Source organism: Bos mutus, chromosome 15, assembly GCF_027580195.1.
Source record: "Bos mutus isolate GX-2022 chromosome 15, NWIPB_WYAK_1.1, whole genome shotgun sequence".
Taxonomy (NCBI): domain Eukaryota; kingdom Metazoa; phylum Chordata; class Mammalia; order Artiodactyla; family Bovidae; genus Bos; species Bos mutus.
The window spans coordinates 27,999,281-28,017,785 of NC_091631.1; the positions used below are offsets into that span (position 1 = coordinate 27,999,281).

At 42.7% G+C, this 18,505-nt stretch overlaps 1 protein-coding gene across 8 annotated transcripts in view; it reads left to right on the plus strand.

Moving 5' to 3' along the window:
* The window catches only part of XRRA1 (X-ray radiation resistance associated 1), a 69,017-nt gene that overhangs the window by 22,362 nt on the left and 28,150 nt on the right, over nt 1-18,505 (plus strand). For 3 of the 8 annotated variants that reach the window (XM_070383709.1, XM_070383710.1, XM_070383714.1), the window contains 3 exons: nt 1,859-1,956; nt 7,830-7,963; nt 18,061-18,189. In XM_070383709.1, the coding sequence (XP_070239810.1) occupies nt 1,859-1,956; nt 7,830-7,963; nt 18,061-18,189 (361 nt within the window). Of the gene's footprint in view, nt 1-1,858; nt 1,957-7,829; nt 7,964-18,044; nt 18,190-18,505 lie in introns of those variants that run through there. The other 5 variants (XM_070383715.1, XM_070383717.1, XM_070383712.1 and 2 more) reach the window with 4 other exon arrangements.

An 18,505-nucleotide genomic window follows, 5' to 3' on the forward strand; every position in this document is an offset into this window, starting at 1 on the left:
AGCATGGATTGTAAGATGGGAGCCAGGAAACCTGGGAGATGGTTGAATTTTTCCAGGAGAGGGGAGGTGAGGCCTCAACTGGGGCTGTGGCCACAAGGGTAGAGGGGACTGAGAGAGACAGAGTGAGAGAGGAGGTAGAAATAAACCAGACGTGGTAACTAAGGGGCATGTAAAGAAAGAGAAGAACCAAGGGGATTTACTGAGACAGACAGCAGTATAAGAAAGGCAGGTTTAGGGAGAAATAGGATGAATTCAGTTTTGAATGCATGGAGTTTGAAGGGTGTTTTTAAAGAAGTGTGTGACAAAGTCCCTGTCCTTGAGGAAACAGTGTGGTATCTCAGGAGCCTGAGTTTGAAAACAAAGGCCAGCAGGCATATGGAAAGATGCTCAACCTCATAAAAACTATTTTATGCCTATCAAATATTGACAGAAATGAGAAGGACTGATGACTTGCCAGTATTGGTAGGGAAATGGGTACTCTCGTATTCAAGTGAAATAAATTGGTGCAACATCTTTAGAAGGTAGTTTGGCAATGTCTCTTAACATAGTTTAGTAGTTCCACTCCCCAAAATTTATTCTACAGAAACACACTTGAACAAGGATGTTCATTGGAAATACCCTGAAAGCACATGTTTCTATTTGACTTTCTAGAACATTCCAACTCACAAAACCAACATAGGCCACACTTGACACCAGGTTCACTTAGAAGGCTCTGGGTAATTCCCCACGTATGCCAGCAGCACAGCCTCAGCACTTCATGTTCAGTGGAATCCTCTTGCCAGTTCCTGAGCAGTTCATGTAGCTGTTGAGGTAGCCATCCGTGAGCCACTCTTTGGCCACTCTCAGTGGGTTGATGCCAGCACTCTGGCTTAGAAGCCTTATTCACCACAGGAGGAAATAGCTGTTGTTACACTCCATAGACAAGGCGCCCAGAGTTCCTGAAAAGGACATGGCCAATCACAGGAGTGCCCGCACCCAGAGAAGCCCAAAGTTATGGCGCCCCCTTCAGACAGGTATAGTTCATTCTTAGTTTCTCCTAGTCCAGATGTGACTTACCAACCTGGGGTCATTTTTACCACTGCAGTTTTGCTTAATCACACAGTGACTGTACCATTTTTTTTCAGGTTACCAATGGAAGAGGGCTAGAAAGTTAACTCAAGGTCCAGTTCTCAAGCAGAAGGGGAAGTGTTCTTAAGCTTTTATTCAGATAATCTAGCCACTATCCCTAGGGGTATGGTTAAATAGAATAGGGTATGTCTATACTGTAGAACATAATTCAAACATTATGCAGATCTGTATGTTTTGACTTAGAACATCTTTAAATCATATTGTTAAGGGGGAAAAAAAAGCAAGTCACAGTACAGTGTGTGTAGTATGAGTCCCTTTTTGTAGAAAGAAGTGTGTGTGTGTCTGTGTGTTTCAGTATGCACATAAAAAGTCTAGAGTACTATATGTGAAACTTTGAATAGTTACCTCTAGGTATTGAGATTAAAAGGAACTTTGATTTTTCTTATTTTTCTAAAAAACTTTTGTGGAAATGTTTACTTTTATAATCAGAAATAATAAGGATCATTTTTTAAAATGGGCTTTGGAATTAGATTCAGTTCTTGATCTTTCCATTTAGCAATTCTATTTCTAGCAAATCACTTAGCCTGGTTGAGCCTTGGGTTCTTCAGCAGTGGAATGGAAGTAGTAATCACTCTTTTTCAGAGTTGTTAGAGATTAAGAGTCCATGTAAGTAAAGCACTTTACGCAATGCTGGGCCTAACCCAGTGGGAACCCAGTAAATGACCACTATTTTATCTTTCTCTTATGTCTTTTACAAGTTACAGTTTCCCTCTTTCTCCTCCCTCTTTAGAGGCATTTCACACGTTTCCAGTCTTAAAGGAACTGGAGCTCGCATTTAACGGCATCAAAACAGTCTATGTGAAATACGGAGACTTTAAGTCCTTGGAAGTAAGTTGGAGGTAGGGAGTTTTTGGTGCCCACCTGTTTCCCTGTAAGGAATGGGTGTAAGGAGTCTACTGATCATAATTTTTGGGAAGGAGCTCTCTTGGCCTTTATAGCTACCTTGCTTCAGGTGGTCCTCTGGGGAGGGTGGCAGAGTTGGTGGTGATGATAAAGGAGTGGGTTGGTGGAGGTGATGGCAGTTGGATGAGAATACACTATACCCATGGCCATGGTACATGGTCTTGGAAAATAAATGCCTAAGTAGTCTGTGTAGGAGAGTAAGTTTATTTTTTTTAATATAAATTTATTTAATTGGAGGCTAATTACTTTACAATATTGTATTGGTTTTGCCATACAGGAGAGTGAGTTTAAATAGAGTATTTTAGGACAAAGAATTTGAGGGGACATCTGGATCCAGTGGGGGTTGAGGCATGGGGGTTAAGTGCTAGGCACAGCAGACTAGCCCAGCTGAATGGGAGGTGTTGTGAACTTATTCCTGAGACCCACCCTGGTATGAATCAGCCAGATTGGTTCCAATGAGCTTGGATAAGGTTATGGGCCATAGACTCAGGGATGAGTATGAATAAAACGGAGCCTCTCTAAGTTCTATAGCAGACTCTTGACATCTGTATATCCACAGCTGTTTTGTATTTGAAAATATTTTTAAAAATTGCGCTCTTCTTGGAAATCTTTCTCCTATATTTCCCATAGTCATGCATCTTCTATACATGTTCTCATACTTCAAGTTAATCACCTATCAGCATCTATGAAAACTTTAGGGTAATTTTGTTTCACAAAAAAGCAAAGCTTTTGTCACCACCTGAGAATCTGCGTGCACAGAGAGTAGAGAACAGCAGAGCTGGATTGAGGTGTGGGGCAGGCATCTGGCCAGGCTCACTCACTAAGTAACGGGCTCTTCCTTACATGTTGGCCTTCTAGAAAAGCTTCAGAGTCACACCTCACCAAAATGTCTGCATGTCATGATCCTTGGGGTTTGCCTCAAAGAACTGGTAACTTAAATTATTTAATGTACAAACATCAAGAGACAGCCATTCTTCATAAAAACCTCATTTAACCCGGTCTGACCAGAGAGAAACCTTCCACAAGAGTGCACTTTTAAGAGTTACATGCCAAAGTTTTAAGGTGTTTTAACCACTTGGGATGGTGATCTTCCTGAAGTGGATTATACGTCCTTGTATTTTTAAAGCATGCTAAACTGAATGTAATGGTACCTTTTCTCCATGGTTTCCAGTCATATTGAGGCTCACAGTGCTTTACTATGATTTCTGACAGGAGTGGTTCTCATACTTATCCAGGAAGTGAAGTTCTTGAAAGTCCTTGAAAGGAGAGAAAGAAAATTTACAACAACTCATGCAGCTTTGTGCTAGGCTAAAAAACATGTTATACCAGAGTTTATTATAAACAGAGGGAAACAGGTTCCAGAAGCTCTAGAGATATAGGGGGCCACTTCTTTACCTACAGGCCTGGGAGCTTCTTACAGGTTTCCATTAATTTGTTATTTTGCTTTTTAAAAAGTAGTTATTGAGCTCCTGTATGTTGTACATTGTTCAGAGACTCCTACCTTCCTTACCCCAACCATTTCAACCTCCTACTTCAAGTGCCTGTGGGCCCACAGGGAGGGGACGTGACTACAGGCACTGACCCTACAGCTGACTTACTGGTTGATCATTAATTGACTTTTTGGAGGCCCTGCCTCATAGTGTGATTGCAACTGATGAATATTATTTATCCAGCAGACCAATCCTATCCAAGGGAATTTGTTTATATAAGAGAACAAAGTCAAGATTCAGAATGTAAATGAGAAGAGGAAATCTCCTGGTCAGTCATTTATTCCCCCTCTCTCTATGGTTTGCGAGGGCTCTCTAAGAAAAAGGATAAACCTATCAGATATCCTGAATTTGCAGCCAATAGCAGTGAATAATGTGTAATGAAACTTGATGTGACTCAGCAGATGCAACATCCAAGTTAGGAATCGTCTCTCCTTGTTTGCCAGAAAGGCTGTCACCCAGAGTAGAACTCTTCAGGAGTCAGTTTAGAAAAACAGCTTTGTCATGATTTTATTCTCTGTTCACAAGTCTGAAAAAGAGTCAGCTGGAGAACTGCCTTAAAAGTCAGGACACCTTGTTTGTAGTCTTGGTCCACCCCTGCTTTCCCCTAACCTCCTTGGCCAAATAACTTACCCTCTCGGTGGAACTTATGTCTCCCCCTCTGTAAATTCTCGCCAGCTGTGAACTTCTTTGCCGTGCAAGTTCTAAGACTATTCATTTCTTTGAACTGTCCTTACTTCCGTAGAAAGCAGATTTGGACCCAACATTAAATAGCAAAACAGCCAGAGCAAGGGTCGGCAAACTTTTTCTGTAAGAGGCCAGACAGTGACTGTTTTAGGCTCTTCAGCGCCTAGGCTTGTAACTAGTCATAACTGTCATAACTAGTCCACTCTGCTGTTGTAGAAGGAAAGCAGCTGTAGACAGTACGTAAGCAAATGGGCAGGGCTATGTTCTCATAAAACTTTCTGATGCTGAAATTTGAATTTTATTTAATTCTCATACAATGTTATATCATTGTGTTTTTTTCCCCAACCATTTAAAAACATACAAAGCATTCTTAGCTCACAGGCCATACGAAACAGACAGCAGGCTGGATATGGCTTACAGGCCTTCGTTTGCCAATTTCTGAGCTAGAACACTGATGGAACAGCTCAGTATGGTTGGAATGCAGTGAGACACAGTAGAATATGGTGATAGATGAGCCCAAGAGGAAACAGAAGAGACTGTAGAGAGCCTTGGAAGAAGAGGATTCAGTTCAGTCGCTCAGTTGTGTCTGACTCTTTGCAACCCTGTGGAATGCAGCATCCCAGGCCTACCTGTCCATCACCAACTCCTGGAGCTTGCTCAAACTCATGTCCATCGAGTTGGTGATGCCATGCCACCATCTCATCCTCTGTTGTCCCCTTCTCCTCCTACCTTCAATCTTTCCCAGCATCAGGGTCTTTTCCAGTGAGTCAGTTCTTTGCATCAGGTTAATACAGTTAATACTTCACAAAGTATTGGAGTTTCAGCTTCAACATCAGTCCTTCCAATGAATATTCAGGACTGATTTCCCTTAGGATTGACTGGTTTGATCTCCTTTCAGTTCAAGGGATTCTCAAGAGTCTTCTCCAACACCACAGTTCAAAAGCATCAGTTCTTTGGCACTCAACTTTCTTTTTAGTCCAAGTCTCACATCGATACATGACCACTGGAAGAACCATAGCCTTGACTAGACAGACCTTTGTTGGCAAAGTAATGTCTCTGCTTTTTAATACGCTGTCTAGGTTGGTCATAACTTTTCTTCCAAGGAGCAAGCATCTTTTAATTTCATGGCTGCAGTCACCATCTGCAGTGATTTTGGAGCCCAAAAAACCAAAGTCTGTCACTGTTTCCACTGTGTTCCCATCTATTTGCTATTAGTGATGGGGCTGGATGCCATGACCTTAGTTTTTTGAATGTTGAGCTTTAAGCCAACTTTTTCACTCTCCTCTTTCACTTTCATCAAGAGGCTCTTGAGTTCTTCTTCGCTTTCTGCCATAAGGGTGGTGTCATCTGCATATCTGAGGTTATTGATATTTCTCCCAGCAGTCTTGATTCCAGCTTGTGCTTCAGCCAGCCTGGCAACTTGCATGATGTACTCTGCATATAAGTTAAATAAGCAGAGTGACAATATACAGCTTTGATGTACTCCTTTCCTGATTTGGAACCAGTCCATTGTTCCATGTCCAGTTCTAACTGTTGCTTCTTGATCTGCATACAGATTTTTCAGGAGGCAGGTCAGGTGATCTGGTATTCCCATCTCTTTCAGAATTTTCCACAGTTTATTGTGATCCACACAGTCAAAGGCTTTGACGTAGTCAATAAAGCAGAAGTAGATGTTTTTTTTTAACTCTCTTGCTTTTTTGATGATTGAACAATTTGATGAATACCAGCTAGTCTCTAGGACAGCTTAAGTGTTACCTGCTGTGTGAAGCCCATCTGAAGCCCCTGGTAGAGGTCAAACATCTATGCTGGTAGCATTGCTACTTAACAGACACACATTATGTATCTAGCTGCCTGACTAGGCTGTGAGCTCACACAGGGCATGGACTGGTTCACAGTAAGCCTTCAGTATACAGGCCTTGAATGAAGGGATGGTGATGACCATGACAGGCATCATTAAGCATTTACTGTGTTCCAGGCTCTATGCTAAAGGCTTTACCTACACAATTTCTCATAAAAATCCATTATTATTTCTACTTTATACATAAGGAAGCTCAGTTTAAGTAATTTGTCCAATATCACAGTTAGTCAGGACTTAAAGCCAGGTCTACGGGGGGTATCAGTTAATTGCTGCAGTGGAATCAAACCAAACCCAGCCCTCCTCTGACAGTGACCTAGAGTCAGTTGTGTTTATGTGTGATTGACTGTGTTTTACTGAAGCAGTAGACTAGAGACCTTGCCCCTGCACCAGCTGTGTAAGATGCTGAAACTGGCCCCATTCAGTAAGGGTCAGTGGTGTGTGTGGGTGGATGTGCTACCAAGTACTGCTCGCCACACAACAGGCCAGTAAATCAAGAGACAAGTTGTTGGGGCACTGAATAGTGAATTTATTCAGAAAGCCAGCAAACCAAGAAGATGGTGAACTAATGTCCCAAAGAGCCATCTTGCCTGAGTTAGAATTCAGGCTTCTTTTCTACTAAAAGAGGAAGGAATAAAGTCAAACATTTCCTGGATTAGTCAGCCTCCTGAGGGGAAGTGTTAATTTCTTCCTTCCTGCAGTCATTCAGAGGTGGGCCTGTTCAGGAGTTTTCCTGTGAGCTAAACAGAGAATTTTAGCTTATGGCTCATTACCTGGGAGGCAGGATTCCCAGAGATGGGCCATTACGTATAATTTAATTTTATAGGCAACATCCCTTTAGTGATTACCAGGTAATAAAATAAAAAAGGTTCATCCCTATTACAGAGAGGGAGGGAAGGGAGCAAAGAGCTAAAGAAGGTGTCCAGAGAGTCTGTTATGGAAAGAAAACAAAGACTGGAGTGATACCATTTATCATGATTGCCTTTGTGTTTGCAGAGAGAAACTCAGTTTCCTGGCTGGCCCCCTAACCCAAGTCGACTGTATCATGAATCTCGGTGGCTAGTTAGAATGTGCTTTATGATGAGGTGACAGTTTGGGTCATTGTCCTCATAAGCCAGTTCATTTCAGCTGCTTATTTTATGTGCACCTACTGTGCCAGGGCCTGTGCTAGATTACAGTGGCAAGGCACTTCACCTCGGAGTTTATAGCCTAGCCTACCGCTGTGCACCAGGACCTGCTCGCTTGGCACATCCATGCACCAAAATCTCTAGTCCTCAGCCTTATATCCCGTTATCACAGTTACCTGGCTGACTACGAGAAATACCCTGGAAGCAGTCTAGATAAAGCACTCAAAGTCAGAGGAGGGAGAGAGTCCATCTGGCTGGGAATGAAAAAAGCTTTCAGAAGGAGGGAGCTTTTGAGCTGGCCTTTTAGGGCTTGGATTTTGATACATAGAAAGAGGGCATTCCTGAGTGAAAAGCTCAAGCAAAGATCTCTGGATGGGATGGGGCAAGGAATAGGGAGGAGTCACTTTGGCTAGCACCGCAAGATAAGCAAAAGCTTGCAATATGGGAGCAAAGGCTGGAATTGGTTGGGAAGTAACTCTTGTAGACCTTGAATGTTAATTCAGAGAGTCAGGAGGGTTTTAGTCTGGTTGATGGGCCCCCTGGAAAGTTAAAAAAAAAAAGTAGCCAGCTCCCACCTCATGTAGGAGCATGATTGTCACGAGGAGTGCTTCTGTTTCTCTGTCTTCTATCTTTGCACCATAGTTCCTGGACCTTTCCTTCAACAGCCTGACGGCGGAGGCCATCTGTGACCTGGGGATTCTGCCACACCTCCGTGTCCTGCTCCTCACAGGCAATGGCCTCACCTCTCTGCCACCGAGTTTGGCTGTTGCAGAGCAGTAAGTCCCAGAGTACAAGTATCCAAACAAATAGTCCAAAGCAGTTCTAAAGGGCTGTAAGGAAAGACTGTAAGTGTTCAAAGCCGGGAGAATGCCACCTACTAAAGCTCCCAGTAAAGGTACCGGTAGATGCAAAGCCCCAAAAGTTGGGGAGGCCTCAGCTAGGGAGTCCACACCCCTCCCCAATAGGGAGTGACACGGGTGTCTGCATGTCACTGTCCTTTCCTCTGATTGCTCATTCGTAAGTTGTGGCTATTGCTCTTGCCAGACTATTCCCCTTCATGAACCCTCTAAATAAGCTTTGCATATTTCCATTTGCACATTTGCTGAGGCTGTGCCTTCTGGCCAGAATGTACTGGCCCTTTCTCTCTTAATAATAGTAATACATGTGTAATGCTTACTATGTGTCAGATACTATTCTGACACTCTTAATATATACGAACTCGTTTAATCCTCACAACCCTATGAGGTAAGTGTCCTATTATCATCACCCTCATTTTATAGATGAGGAAATTGAGGCACAGGTAAATTAACTCAACCAGAGTTACAAAGCCAAATCGCAGAGGCAGAATTTGAACCAAGTCCATCTGACTCCAGAGAGCAGGCTTATGACCATTACTTTCTCTTCTTATGTTGCTTCTGTACATATTCCAAGGGCTACCTCAGACTGTCCTCTTTCCCTCTCAGAAGCCTTTCTTTCTTAACCATTTTAAGTGTACCATTCAGCAACATTAAGTACATTCACACTGTTGGGCAACTGTCACAATCATCCCACTCCAGAACTCTGTTCATCTTGCAGAAATTCCATCAACTTTGACTAATAGACATGATGCTTTTAAGAGGAATACCAGATAATTCTTTGGATTCCGAAGATATTCCTTTTTGCCCTCAAGGTAGAGCAGCAATCATACTTTTTCTGATAATTGGTATCAGTCACCCAGCCAATATAATAAACCCCTCTTTCCCTGCCTGTTGGTTCAGTGGAATAAAGAACCCAAGAGGCCAGTAGTAAACTTAACTTCCGGTTAAGTCAAACTATTTTTGTGTTCCCTGTAAAAGTATTCCTCCCAAGGAAACTCAGAGCTCTAACTTAAGAACTCAGAGCTGCAGGAATTAGAAACAAATTGTAAGATGAGCGGCTTTCATTTTCATTCATTCATTCCTAGGCCCTTATGATCCGATGTGAGAAAAACAGAATCAGTTTTAGTTGCTAGTTTATGTGACACTCCATCCTGTAAGTCAGCATCCAACCTCACAGTGGGTAGCCTCCTAGCTAGTGGAATAAATAAGTTGTCAGAAGACTGTTGTACAATTCTGTTAGGTCAGCTACTTGTGTGTGATGGAGTACATGGCAAAAAATTAAACTCCATGTCCTTGAGTCCATTATTGTACTTCTTTGCAATGAAATGTGTTCCACGGTTAAAAGCAATGTTATGTGTGCTATTTAAATAATGAATAAGACATTCTGTAAATCCACAGATTGTGATGCTTGGCAGAACACTCTGGTTAGGCAGGGAAAATCCATGTCTCAAATACATACATATTTCAGTAAGAAAAAAAAAATCACTGCTCCTTTTATGAAAGTAAATGTCCACTCTAGTCATCCTTCTACTGGATGGTTGGCTAATCCTCCTAGAAATGGTGCCTGTTAGCAACTCAGCATTAGCCTCTGTTATTGGCAGATTGGGTGTTCAATAGGACTGGTAGCCAAATGAACTTTGTGGAGGGGAAGTATGTAGACTTCTTCCCTGCTGCCAAGGCCATTTTGCAAGTAGCAGGGTATCTAACCGACATTCATGGAATGGGTCATCTTGTTCACCTGATCATTGAGAGTCTTATCTGAAGTGGATAGTCTTTGCAAGAATTCATGCGAGATACAAATAATTCTCATCCTATTCATTCTGAGAGGTCCATTCACATAATTCTCCCTCAGTCCTCCCTGTCAGCAGTTCTACATTATGGTTTCCAAGCTTTGACTCATCAGCTAAACCACTGCCCATGAATCAGCATAGACCTGCACTTTTGGCTGTCTCACCAACCAAGGAAAATGAACAGTCAGATCTATTGTTCTGGGTTTTATCTCTTGGGAGGATTTCTCCTCCCCTGTCTTTTCAGAGCCACCTTTGTATGGAGTTATAATCCTGCAACGGTCTGGTTTTGGTTAGTATCAGCATATCATGCAAAATCGTTTGTAAATCCAGTTGCATATTGTTCTCCTACACCCAGTGGTCATGGAACATTAGTTATGGGTTGACGGAGAAGAAACAGTTCAGCAGGAGTAGGCATCATAGAAATCTAAGCAATGTTAATTCATTCAACTTTCCAGATTTGCTTGAGCTGATCTCCAATGTTATTTTCACGTGCTGAGGGAGTTCTGAGCATTCAGGTCATGATGCACAGCTCAGGAAGTGTGGTCACCTTAGTGTCTCGTGGTCAGGTGTTCAGTCTCTACCAACATTCAGGAGTAAGCTAGAAGCTGTCTTTCAAAAGGAAAATAGTTACATGAAGAACAGAGCATAACTTTGTTCAAATTATGATTCTGTAATTGATGCCTTAAAAAGGCTCTGTTCATAGAGTGAGTGACCATTCACTCTATTTATCATCCAAACCAGGAACATCATTGAGAGGGAAAAGCATCACTATTAATTATTTGGCGATAACAGGTGAAAATTCAAACTGTCCTTGAAAACCAGGATATATGGTAACCCTATCTATACAGCCTTAGAGAGAACACAGTTGGACCTGCTGAGTCATAACACCCAATACCCTTGGTAAATGACATAATGCCCAGAGAACAACTTGCATGGCAACTGGACCTGTTGCAGAGCCTTGCCTTGCTCTTCCCACACAAAACTAGCAGCCTCAGTAAATGGATCAGAACAGCACAAATGTTTTATGTGTGGCTGCCCAAATAAAAAATCGCCAACAAAGCTTTGTAACTTTTTCTTAGTAGAAGGCAGTGAAAGATGTCTTTCACATTGGAGGTATATTCCAACATGCTCCAGATACCTGGACATCAAGAACATTCATCACGGTGTCAGTTTCTTGAATTTTTGTAAGATCTACCTCCATCCTGTGGCACAGTCCATACTGATGCATCTAAAGTATTTGCATTTCCTGCCCATTAGCTCTAATCAACATAGTGTTCTGTGGAATACCAAAATAATCAAGATTTCCATGGATTAGGTTATGATAGAGCTAAAGAGTTGATGTAGCCCCCAGGGAAGAGAACAAAGGTATACTGCTGTCCCTGACAGGTGAAAGCAGACTGCTTCTGGTAGTTCTTGTTCATTAATAAAGAGAAAGTAACATCTGGAAGATCCTTAGCTGTATCACAAGCGCTAGGGGCTGTGTTGATGTGCTACAGTAAGAAGAGTTCACAAAGGGAACAGTGGCTGAAATTGGAATCACCATATGATTGAGTAATTTACAGTCATTCTTTGAGACCTGTCTTCTGCACAAGTCAAATAAACAAGATAAACAGGGATGTTACAGGACTCATCATCCTTCTACCTTTCCAGTCTTCCAGTTTGCAGTAATCTCTGCAGTTACCTCAGAGATGTGGAATTATCTTTGATTTACTGTTTTGGAAGCAAAATTCCTAGGGCTTCAGTTTGGCGCTTCCTATTATAATAGCCCTCATGTTATTGGTCAGTAAAAAAAGTGTGGTTATTTTGTCAGTGGCTTAGTGCATCTTTTCTAATGATGTGAGAACTGGGGAGAGAACCAAAAAGTAGGTTTGTGAGTTTACCAGGTCCCTTCACAGGCTAAATTTCCATTCTTCCTTTGAATCGTCACACTCGCCCACTTTCTGGTATGGACCACCATGCCTTTCATACCCCAGACTTAGCACCAATTTGCAGATATTTTCTAGTTATGTTTGAAAGCATTCATTAGCATTCTCTATATTGTTGGAAATGTTCTATATCCACATTGTCCAATATGGTAGCCACTAGTTGTATTGAGCACTTGAAATGTGGTTAGTGTGACTGAGGAGCTGAATATTTCATTTTATTAAAGTTTGATTCCCATGGACAGAGGAGCCTGGTAGGCTGCAGTCCATGGGGTTGCTAAGAGTCGGACACGACTGAGCGACTTCACTTTCACTTTTCACTTTCATGCATTGGAGACGGAAATGGCAACCCACTCGAGTGTTCTTGCCTGGAGAATCCCAGGGACAGTGGGGCCTGGTGGGCTGCCGTCTATGGGGTCGCACAGAGTCAGACACGACTGAAGTGACTTAGCAGCAGCAGCAGCAGCAGTTTTAAGTGTAGATAGTCAGGAACTGAATGAGAAACCATGACTCCCCCTGTGGGCAACTCAAATCACTTTTTTTCCTCACCAGATCTAGAGTTCTTTTGGCTATATAGGTCACCAATAACTCCAAATCAGCTTAATTCATTTACAGAAATTGAAGTTGTTTGAATAGTCTTCAGTCCCTGCCAGGATCACAGTTTTCTAGTTCACACTTCCTCTTTGGATTTAGTCCTGCACTGCCCTAACTTAAAACGGGCAGTTGATTGGGGCTCCCTTTCTGTGACATACTCTGGACTCCAGTTTTTGGCCTCCTGGACTAGCAAGGTTGTCAGAATCTCTGCTTAGCTTCTCAGCCACTTCTGGAGTCAGCAGAGAGCCCTAGGCGAAAAGTGGCCCCAAATGTTACATGAATCCCTTCAAGTTTTCTCCTTCTTCCAAATCTTGGTGCCCTAACTTTTCACAGCTTATTAGTTCCCAGATGCCCTAAAGAAGATTGTCTTTTATATATATATATATATATATATATATATATATATATATATGTATGTATGTATATATAGTCTGGATTTTATAGTTTATACTTGGGAGAGAGTTGGCTCATGGTATTTAGTCTGCAGGACCATGAGCCTTTCCATTTATTTTGGCCAGGTGCCTAGGTGCCTGGTATGGAATCATTTTAAACTAAATAAACTAGCTGGCTATTTTATGAACCACTCCAATGATACAAATATCAGCTGGAGTTTTTCAGGAAGACCAGCTTGCCCTCCACCTTCCCCTTCTCTGTTCACTCCAAGGTAGTTTTCCCGTGATTTGGGGATGAGAGGAATGGGCTTAGTTCTGATTCTGAGGGTACCTTTTTTTAGGATCCCAGATTCAAGTGAGGACCTCCAATTATATGCCCCACCTTCTCTTTCAATAACATCAGCAAATATCCTTATGGCAAAAGTAGCTTTTTATGCCCGGTTTCTATCTCTGGAGTTTTATTTTTTTTTTTTTAAGATTTTTTTTTTAACGTGGACCATTTAAAAAATCTTTATTGAACTTGTTACAGTATTGCTTCTGTTGTTTGTTTTGGCTTTCTGGCTGCAAGGCCTATGAGATCTTAGCTCCCTAACCAGAGATGAAACCTGCACCCCCTGCATTGCAAGGTGAAATCTTAACACTGGACCTCGAGGGAAATTCCTGTCTCTGGAGTTTTAGATTTTGGCACAGTACTTTACTGTCTTTGCATCTCTTACATCTTTTTATTTGTTTTTTGTTTTTTTTTTAATTGATTGGAAATAGTTGATTTATGTTGTGTTCATTTCAGGTGTACAGAAAAGTTAATCGCTTATACATATACATATATCTACTCTTTCTTAGATTCTCTTCCCATATAGGTCATTACAGGGTATTGAGTAGAGAGTCCCCTGTGCTATACTGTATGTCCTTATTAGTTAATCTGTTTTATATATAATAGTGTGTATGTCAGTCCCAATCTCCCAATTTATCCCTCCCTCCTCCTCTCCTCCCTGGTAACCATAAGTTTGTTTTCTCCATCTGTGACTCTTATTTCTGATTCATAAATAAGTTCATCTGTACCACTTTGTAGATTCCACATATAAGCAATATCACATAATGTTTGTCTTTCTCTGACTTACTTCACTCGTTATGACAATCTTTAGGTCCATCTATGTTGCTGCGAATGGCACTATTTCATTCTTTTTTATGGCTGAGTAATACTCTATTGTGGAGAAGGCAATGGCAACCCACTCCAGTACTCTTGCCTGGAAAATCCCATGGACGGAGGAGCCTGGTAGGCTACAGTCTATGGGGTCGTGAAGAGTCAGACATGACTGAGCAACTTCACTTTCACTTTTCACTTTCATGCATTGGAGAAGGAAATGGCAACCCACTCCAGTACTCTTGCCTGGAGAATCCCAGGGACGGGAGCCTGGTGGGCTGCCGTCTATGGGGTCGCACAGAGTCGGACACGACTGATGTGACTTAGCAGCAGCAGCAGCAGCAGCAGTACTCTATTGTGTGTATATATATGTACCCCATCTTCTTTATCCATTCCTCTTTGATGGGCATTTAGGTTGCTTCCATGTCCTGGCTATTGTAAATAGCGCTGCAGTGAACACTGGGGTGTGTGTATCTTTTCAAAGTATGGTCCTCTCTAGATATATGCCCAGGAGTGGGATTGCTGGATCATGCAGTAGGTCTAAATGATAGGTCTTTAAAAAAAAAATATATATATATATATATATATACTTTATTCATTGTTCTAGTTGTTTCCAGTGGAAAGTCTTATTACATGAAGTAAGACAAGTCTTCACTACCCTGTACTTCCTATTTCTTTACATATAAGAAAGAGAGAATAAATATACTCCTGTTTACATCAGAGTATCAACTGAAATATTTATGCTTTGAAAGCAATGCGGCTTCAGACAAGTATTATTGTCATTTTCTTCCTACACATATGTCCACACTCAGTATGCTCTGTCGATTCCCCTTTTCTGCTAATCTCTTAAATTTTGGTCCCCCATCGTCCACTCTGAACCCACTGTTTTTCTTGATCTTTAGTCTTTCTTAGTGTTCTCATCCCTTCCCAAGTCTTACGTTATTTCTCTACTTCACTTTTGTCATCTGAACTATACACCCATGTATCCTACTTATCGTATCAAACTCATCAGACACATGCCCATGCCAGCATCTCCTCCTCTGGCCTCATTGATGGGCACTGCTCTTCATCTGCTGTGCAGTTGTCCAGGCTAGAAACATGGTCATCAGCCTGAATTCTTTTCTTCCTCACCTCTCACAACCAACTAGGCCCAGAGATACTTGAATCTAGAAACCACACAACAAGCAAAGCAGCAGTGACAGCAGAACCAGAGCCCAGGGCTCCTGATCCCCACTCCCATGCTTTTTCCAATATGGTACTCGAATTCCCATTCCTGAATGGGAACCCAGCCACCAGGGCAGACTCTTACCTTCTAAACAATTCCATTAAAGCTACCAGATTTTAAATGGTATCACTTCCCTTTGCCAAGAGAAGCTATAATAAAAATAGCACTACAGCTGGAAATCTCGGTTTCTTCATTACTGACGGACTCCTGCCACTTCAAAGAACTCTTCTCCCAAAACTGCTGTGGGAAGGGCTCAGCGGGAGAGTCTGATGCTTTCCTATGAAGCTTTGCATCTTGTCTTCCTCACCTACATATTGATGGCCCCCCTATTTCAAGGCATGTGTTTAGAGACAAAATGAAACTCCTCTATGTTATAATTGGAGCTGAACTTTGAAAAGGCAAAGTAGTGTGACTTTTCACAAGAGACAGGTCAGAGCTAGCTTTTTTATTATGGAGCTTAAGAGGAATTTTTTGAAGTCTTACTTCTTAGCTGTTTCATATTTCACTGGAGTAAAATAAAGATTGGCCAATTAACTATAGATCAACAGAGCTTCTGTGCACCATCCTATAATTGCTTTCAGGTAGATTAAAAATTCACTGTGTGAATCAGGAAGAGGAAGAGAGTGATCTGTGACCCTGAAAAATACCAGGAGCTAAAGGCTTCCTTCATGCTCTGTTGAGTGTCTCTGGTCTTTGGATTTCAAGCCTCTTGCCCCTCACCTTGCCAGGGCTCTTTTGGAAAGAGTATCTGACCCCTTCCTCCTTTTAGTCAGAATTATCATGGTTATAATCTACAGAAATCCATCACTATTAGAGTAACAAAAAAGGAAGAATTTACTGTAAAAACAACGAGGCATCTAACACTCAGGCCTGGGGCCATGCTGAGTATCAGTCCTGAGCATTGTGGAGCACCCCGGAAGTTCTGTCTGTCAGCTCTCAGGCCTGCTCCTCTCAGTGACTCACCCCGTTTGTCCACAGGTGCGTGCCTGTGTTTCTCTGAGCCCCATGTTGAGGCACATGACCAGCCAGAGCTCCTAAAAATACTACAGCTGCAGCCACAAAACAATGATTTGTCTTCCTGTTCCTCTCCTTAGCTCACAGTTCTTAAGAAAATAGCAAATTCTCTCTCCTTTTTTCCTTTGGCCACACCTCATGGCTTGTGGGATTTTAGTTCCCCAACTAGGGATTGAACCCGGGCCCTCAGCAGTGAAAGCCAGCAGTCCTAACCACTGGACCAGCAGGGAGTTCTCTCCCTCTCCGTCTTCATGGTCTAGCTTCAGCATTGCCTTCCCTGGGCTCCCCCCGCCTGAGTGGGTGACTCCCATCAAGTTTTGTGCCTGCCTCTGCTCTAGTATTGGTCTCACTGTGTGCTGAGCATCTGTCTCCTCCACGAGACTATAAGAGCTTTGAGAGGAGAATGTGCTCTTTTTCTCCTTGTATTCCCTGTACCTGGCTCCACAAATATGTGTAAAAAAGTCTTCAGTGTGAATGAATGAATGAGTGCACAACTGGCTGTATGCTGTCTTTAAATTCACCTTTGAAATATTCCTGCCTTTAGGTGAACTGGTAACAGTCCTTTTGGGCTTGAACTCACTGTCTACCTTTCTCAGCCTCTCTTTCACCCAGCCAGCAGCTACCCTTCCACTTCCCCACCCTTTAATTCACATAGGGCTTGAAGATGTGATGTGCGAGGTGGGCGCTGTAGTGGAAAGGGCCTGGAGTTTGGAATCGAATTGGAGCTCTAGCACTTTCTGACTATGAGATTCTGGGCAAGTGACTCTTAAGTTCGAATTTCTTCATCTGAAAAAGAGATAGATCACACCTGTCCTTCCCAGTGCTCCTCTGAGATGACAGATGTAAAACAACACAGTGTCAGGAATGCAGTAGGCTCAGAAGAAAGGCTACTTTCCAGTCCTCTTATTGTAGGCCTGTGATTCACATTTGTGTATGTGTGCGTGTGACCAGGTATCCCTATGTGTTTGTTTTTGTGTATAGAGAGGATGGGGTTGGAGGGAGGCATGAAAACACAGTGTGAGTCATCTGTCTCTCATGTGCTTAGAAATAATTACCTAAGCCTCATCCACATGGTGACACAAATGAGGTCACGTTGATGGTGGTACCTAAATACCACCACTTCCCACCCGATGTGTGTGATTCAGGACCTCAGCCTGTTAAATCCCACTCTCAAGTGTTTCTGAAAATCCTCAGAATTTGAATTTAAGAAAAGGCTTCTCAGTTCCATACTGATGTGTGCACTCTACAAAGGCATTTAGAGGAGAGCCTCAGTGCAGCCAGGAGTGGTGCCCTTCATCTGTCTTACCTTACCCGACTTGGCCTCTGCCAGGGTCACTATCTCCAAGTGCTTCTGTGGTTACCAATTCTTGGGGTGACACAATATACTTGGGAGTCTTCCCTGACCCCAGATTGTGCAGTGTTCTTCCTGTAGAATGTTTCCCCTAATTTTGCCACCCTGGTATCTTCCATGAACATTACTAATACCTCTCCATCCTGCCCCAACTTGGGCTCGCTGAGTCCATCAGTGGATATGTGCAACCTTTCTCCAAATGAAAGATTGGATGTGTGAGTGGGGTTTGGGGAAGGGGGTCATTGGAGATGGGATTACACTTTCTGGTACCTCTGTCTGCAGAAACCATTCTTGGGCACTAGAGAAATTTCCAAGGTGGTTAGGCTTCTTTTTTTTTGGTGGGAGGGGGCTACGCCACAGTTTCAGACTTGGTTTCAAATCCTGAAACCAAGTTTCAAATCTTGGTTTCAGACCAGGGATTGAACCCATGTCCCCTTGCTTCAGAAGGCTGGAGTCTTAACCACTAGACCATGAGAGAAATCCCCTGGTTAGGCCTCTTGATTGATTCCCTATCCTCTGTTTCTTCCTGGGAATGATGGAGCTTGTCCCGTGTGCTTGATCATGACTGCAGGTCTTTGTGCACACAGGGAGGCGTCTGTCACATCGCTGACCACCAAGAGGTACATCCTGAGGTTCCCAGCGCTGGAGACACTGATGCTGGATGACAACAAACTCTCCAACCCCAACTGTTTTGTCAGCCTGGCCGGGCTCAAGAGGTAAAGCTAAAAGCCTCTCTCTGCAGGGCCCTCTGTAACCCCCATCCTTGCTCACACCTTGAGTACTGCTCTGGAAGCCAAAAGGCCTGGCTTTAAATCCCAGTTCCTCCACTTATCTCAGCTGTGTGGGCATGGGTAAGTCATCTCCCCTCTGAGCTTTAGCTTGAGCCAAAAAAGCAGGGCATTGGTAAAGATATTTCTGATCACATGATTGGTTTAGAAGCAGCAAAGAGGAGATTAGGATGAGATGTTATCAGAAACGGGATCCTAACCCTAAGAGAGGAAATGGAATAAAAGAAAAAAGTGAGAATCAGAT